Genomic DNA, 6000 nt, shown 5'->3' with positions numbered 1-6000 from the left:
GAAAATAATTTTAGGCATGATATTCAAATTTTAAAAGTTCTTGGTGTTACAGTTACTCAAGACATTGGTGAACAACATGATGTAGAGATGGAGAAACCAGATGTTGAGGCAAAGATTTGATTCGGTTCATGCCAATCTATCTTCAAAGATTGATTCCGTTCAAGACAACTTATATGTCAAGATTGACTCTTTTTCAGCCTAGATGGCATCAGTTCTGCATATTCTGAAGAGAATTACACAATTCAGTTGCTAAACTGACTAAATTATTTTAAAAAAGAATTTGTTGTGCGTATTTTTCAACCCTCTTCTAAACACTCCACCAATCCTATAACTTTATTATAAAGATATTATTACAACTCTATTTATATTAGGTCAATAAACACTAAGGTACCGTTTGATACAAGTACAATTAGTACTTGTACAACTTATCATATCCAATCCCGCGTTCTTTTTCTCATATTATTTATCCATCTATTAATTATTTATTTTACATCAATCAAATCATTAATCATTTATATTACATCAATCAAATCATTGAATTTAAATTACTATATTACCCTTATAAATAATATTATTCATATTTTATTTATTCTCAAAAGGACAAAATAGTAATTTATATTTTTAATATAAAATTCAATCAATCAAATCAAATAAACTATAATCTATCAATCAAATCAAATACTAAATTAACTATCATTTTTTATTTATTTTATATTACACTATATTACTAATCCAAATATTATTTATCTCATCCTCGAACCAAACGGTGCCTAAACATCAAAATTAATTTATCTTTATTTTTTAAATACTAATACATAAATATATTAACTATAGTTTGATAAAACAATGTTATATTTTAAAATGACAATCTTGTGAGTAGGTTTTATGAGATACTATGATTAATTTAAATAATTTAAATTTTAATAAAAAAAAAACTAAAAAGGTAAATAAAAAATAAAAAAACATAAGAACTAAATATCATTTGTTTTGAAAATTACAAAAACAATATAAATACAGATGAAAATAAAATTAAAAATTATTTTTTAATAACTTGTGTATTTTTTTTACATTAACTTTTTTTTAAGGAATGGAAATTATTAATCCCTTTAATTAAAATTAAACCAATCAATTTATTTAACAAAAAAAGGTTTGTTTTCGAACGCCCAAATGTCAGATGAATAAAACCCTTGGCCGCCGTTAGAACAGAGAAGGAAACCTTGCTCCGATCTTTAATTTCTTCTCGTCTCGTAATGTGATTGGAGAAATTGAGGCGTCATTCAAATTTCTTTGGTGGCTTAAGGTATGCTAAATTTTGTTGAATCAGATTTTAATCCAATGCTGTGTTTCCAAATTCGTTTTATTAATCTGGTAGTTTGTTCGAGTCTTGCAAAGAAATAAAAAGTTTTGTAATTTTCTTTTTCGATCATTTTCAGGATTTCAAGAGGGGACAAACAAATGTGGGTTTCATCCTATTTCCAAGTGGCTTAAATTGTTTTGCATTGTATTTCCTACACCACCGTCCATGGCGGCGATAACCAAACGCATCATACGGCTCCGCCGTGATCCTATCCACCACCACTTCTCCACATCCTCTGACCCTTCTCCCAATTCTCTAGGACCAGCAGAACCTGATCCCGAACACCGACCCACACCATCCTCGTATTTCAAAGACATAAAAGCTAATCTCCAAATGCAGCGTAAACCCTTTTCCTTTTCGAATTCTAGACCCCTGCAGTCTCCCCCTTCTAAAACCCTTTCCTATCAAGAAATTAATAAACAACTCTCCGAGTTCCGCCGCCGTTCTGCTGTCCCACCTCCATCTTCCTCCGATCAACCTGCCTCATTCCAAGAGCTCTACATGAAAAACCTAAGTTCGCAAACCGACACCTCTAATTCCACCGCCCCATCTAAATACCTGTCCACAGCCACAGGTGCGAAGGCCCAGTTTGATGAAATTCGCCTTCGCTTGCGTAAGTTGCAGGACACAACCATGTCTCAGAGACATGATCCTAGTGGGAAGCCCATGGATCCAATGTCACTTGCCAGGTTAAAGGAAAGCTTGAAACTGAAACCTGGGGAAATGAATTCACCTCAGTTGATCATTGGAGGCACTGAAAGTTTACCTGCATCATTCTTTGGTAAGGATAAAAAGGAAGTCGGTGGTGAAGATAATGGGGCTTCAACTGCCGGGACATTGAAATATGCGAGGTCATATAATTATGAGGAGATGGGGAAGAAGCTTGCAAGTTTGAGGCCCGATAAGAAGGGGAAGTGGTTTTCTTTGCAGGAGTTAAATGATAGGCTTGATAAAATGAGGCTGCTTGAGGAAAAGGAGACTGAGTCAAGTAGTTCGTCTATACTATACAAAGAATTGAGGGAATGCCTTGTGGCTATTGATTCGAAGTCTGAGGGGCAGGCGAAGAGAGATAGTAAGTTTTTTTTTTTTTTTTTTTTTGTTTTTCCTTTTAGAATCTCTTGCGAGGAGTCGAAGGTGTGTTAGTAGCTGTTCTCAATGGAGTAAATTTCAAAATACTAGACTTATTTTTTCAAAAATTCATGTTTCCTAAAAGGAAATAAGTTAAATCTCCCTGAACTTGTTAGCAGCCGCTAAAATTACTCTATGCAAATGTATTTGCTTAAAGCCTGTTGTTTACTAATGAACTCTTACAGTACATCAACAATACACTTTAAGCTATCTTGGTGGAACCCCAAGCTTTATGTTGAAACCTCCTAAGGACCACCTCCTGGAAAAGGCAAGTGCTTTATTTTCTTGGTTACTTTTTTTTTTTTCAGTTTAAACTTAGTTTTGTGCATTGTTAAAACCGTCTATGCAATTGATCATATAAACATATTTTATGTACTCCTTGTGCCTCACATATATAAGTTTACTCCGGCTAAACTATTTTTAAGTATGCTGGTTTCGACTAGAACTATGTGTGCTTCGTCAGATTGGTATTGTTTTCTGGAAGCTGAAATATTGATCTTGGTAATCTGAAATCAAATATTAGAAATTGCTATCCGTGCCTTCGCAGACCATCCGCTGACTGAATTATCTTTGTTGCCAATTTTATTTTGCATAAAATTTATCCGCATATTCTCTGCATTTTGTTGATACGATAAAATGTTTGCTCGAGGACTATGAATTGTGATTTGGCTATGGTTCAATATTATCCATTTATTGGGTACAGGAATGAACTTTTCTATTTCGTGCATTGGCTGTACTTCTATTGATTCTTGTCCCATTTTTTGAAAACTAATTGTGTTTATATTCATTGGCTGTACTGAGTATTCAGTCATTTGTTGTATATTTAAGAATAAGTTTGGACAACAGTAGAACACAAATATTTGACTGTGAAACAAAGTAATTTAGGGTTTTATTATCCTTACTTTCAGTATGTTAATGTCGTACCGAGACTAAATTTGTGTAATCATGTTCTTGTTGTGCTATACAGTATTTTCATCCTGACCATATGTCAACTGCTGAGAAATTGAAGTTGGAGCTTCAAAAAGTAAGAGATGAATTTAAAATGTCGGAATCAGATTGTGGATCTGCTCGTGTTCAAGGTGAACTCTTTTGAATTCACTCTTTTTAAATTTGGGATGGGATTGAGATGAGATGATGATACCAAAAATTATAGTTTCTTTTAGTTCATGACAATTTCTAATATGGATTAAAGTCTTAAATTGTGTGAAAATTTCTCTAGTTATGGAATCAGGACAAGCTTGACATAGGTCACAAATCATTTCTAGATGATGCTCACTCCAGTCTCAGATTGGGTTTCCTTTCTTCTGGTCTGCATTGTAGCTTATAATGTTTTTCCAAATGTTGGTCATTCAATTCTCAAATTGGGTCAGGATGAAAATTTGTGTACTGGGTACGGCGTCTGGTGTGGTTGGATATTTGAAGTTCTGTACCTGTAAAGCTCATGAAAAAAAGGACCCATCATTGTTTGATTGTTATGATCCTTGATAAAATTTATGTGTACTTATCAGACATTTGGTTTCAGTAAGTATGGTTTTTTTTTTTAATCTTATATCTTTAGATCAAACTTTGGTAAATAGTGTTATCTTGTTAGGTTAAATAAGAAAAATGACAATCATGATTTTGATATTGTGGGCTCATATGGTGGGACTTACATTTAAATAACGAAATGTGTTGGATACGATGTTTGAGAGTTTGTGTGCAACTTTTGCGAGCCACTTTGGGCCTAGGTGACCATAGTTTTATCTTTCTCATTTAATGTAATTTGAGAAATTCCGGGCTTTTTATGGTCGCTGGAATCAATTTATTAACGACGCTTATGCAGTGTCATAATCAGACTTTAGGTGGTTTTGAGGTGGTCTTGTAGAGAAAGGTGTCTGATGCATCTACGGCAGCAAATGCCTAAAGTGAGATGTTCTACAAGAATAGGAAATGATGTTTAAAGAAGCTTTGATCCTAAAATTAGCTAAGAATTCCAAGTGTTACCCATGGAAGTAGAAACTTGTGGCAGAACCTTTTTTCAATGAAATTTAAGAACCAAAAAGCCACAACCAAAAGCAAATTTTTTTTTTGGGCTCGAATTAGCATGTGCTAATTGTTGTTAATGGTTATGTTAGTGCATATTATTTTTTTGGCAAAAAACACTTCTTAATACTATGATCTTTTTGGAACAGTTGCTCAGCTCACTACAAAGATCAAGCATCTGTCAACCGCTTTGCACAAGAAGGTTAGTTTCTCGGACGAAATTGTCGTTCTTCCATAATGAAGCCGAAGATCCAATTCTATTGTTATATGGTTGTCATATGGCGACGTTAATCCAGCTTGCATTGTATCACTTGAATGTTGTAGGATAAGCATTCTCGAAAGGGACTTCAAGAAATGGTTCAGAGGAGGAAAAAGTTATTGAAGTATCTCCGAAAAACCGACTGGGATTCTTACACTCTTGTGCTCTCTAAGCTTGGCCTCCGTGACAATCCAGATTTAAAGGCTTAAATTTTAGTCGAAATGAAAAATCAATTTTCTTCATTGCTATAAATAATTTCTGGGACCGTCTTTTTTATATTTAGGGGAATCACAGATGTATCTTTATTTCTGGAACCACGAGCTTTTGGAAACCACATTCTAAAAAGCAGAAAAAATGTGATTCCATGTATGGCTAAAGCCCTTTTTTTTTCTTTATCCAGTGTTTTCCTTTCTGACATTTGCTCGGCTAATTAGAATCTCGTGAAGATTTTCATACATTCTTGTAGTTTTATTTTGTAGGACTTTTATATGAATTTTTGTAAACTTTTTCATAAAATTTATGGATTTTGTAATTTATGATTTTTATTTTTTTTCTTTGAATTAGTAATCGAGCGAAACTATTTTTATTTATTTGAAATATTTTTATATAACAATACCAATAATTTTTACTTATCGATTTGAAATCAAAAAATGATAAATAAGTCATGAGTACTAAATTTATTGTAGCTAAGCTTCAATTATTTAAGTCAAATACTTGAATTTTTTTTAAATTATTTGACAATAAATTTTCAATATTAGTAACTAACACAAACTAGTATGAGATTGTTTTATAGTTTCACAGTTTATTTTTGTACACGGATATTTTATTTGACTTATCTCATGACAAAGTATTACTTTTAATATCAAAATTAATGTCTTTTTATTGCAGACATGAACCTGTCTTTCGGAATCAACATATCTCACAAAATAAATCTATGAATCGGTCCACATGGGACTCACTCAAAAAAAACTCTTGTGAGATGATTTCACGGGTTAATTTCGTGATATGGATCTCCTATTTGGGTCACTCATGAAAAAATATATTTTATATACTGAAATTATTATTTTTATTGTAAATATGTGTATGACTGACATATCTCACGAATAAATATATGTAAGATGGTTTCACAAGATACATGCTCGTAGGGGATGTATTCAATGTTGGATTTTTAATTACTTTCAATGACTTTTATGGATTTTAAAAATCTAGGAGTATTCATTAGACTTTTATAAAA

At 32.6% G+C, this 6000-nt stretch overlaps 1 protein-coding gene across 1 annotated transcript; it reads left to right on the top strand.

The window, feature by feature from the left end:
- The first annotated feature begins 1162 nt into the window (after positions 1-1162).
- Positions 1163-5242, top strand: LOC140882746 (uncharacterized). The gene is made up of 6 exons (XM_073288926.1): positions 1163-1300; positions 1434-2429; positions 2671-2753; positions 3453-3564; positions 4657-4709; positions 4832-5242. The coding sequence occupies exons 2-6, from the start codon at positions 1523-1525 to the stop codon at positions 4973-4975; spliced, it is 1299 nt and encodes a 432-aa protein (XP_073145027.1). The 5' UTR covers positions 1163-1300; positions 1434-1522; the 3' UTR covers positions 4976-5242.
- Positions 5243-6000: the final 758 nt, after the last annotated feature.

Source organism: Henckelia pumila, chromosome 2, assembly GCF_033568475.1.
Source record: "Henckelia pumila isolate YLH828 chromosome 2, ASM3356847v2, whole genome shotgun sequence".
NCBI classification, from domain to species: Eukaryota; Viridiplantae; Streptophyta; class Magnoliopsida; order Lamiales; family Gesneriaceae; genus Henckelia; species Henckelia pumila.
Note: the sequence above shows the minus strand (reverse complement) of the source record. Positions and strands in the feature narration are given on the sequence as shown.

What these genes read in the sequence shown, in the direction of transcription:
- LOC140882746 (XM_073288926.1), top strand. Translation starts at nt 1,523, where the DNA reads ATGGCGGCGATAACCAAACGCATCATACGGCTCCGCCGTGATCCTATC. An exon ending in GGGGCAGGCGAAGAGAGATA is followed by an intron (nt 2,430 to 2,670) that starts GTAAGTTTTTTT and finishes GAACTCTTACAG; the next exon opens with TACATCAACAATACACTTTA. An exon ending in TGGATCTGCTCGTGTTCAAG is followed by an intron (nt 3,565 to 4,656) that starts GTGAACTCTTTT and finishes TTTTTGGAACAG; the next exon opens with TTGCTCAGCTCACTACAAAG.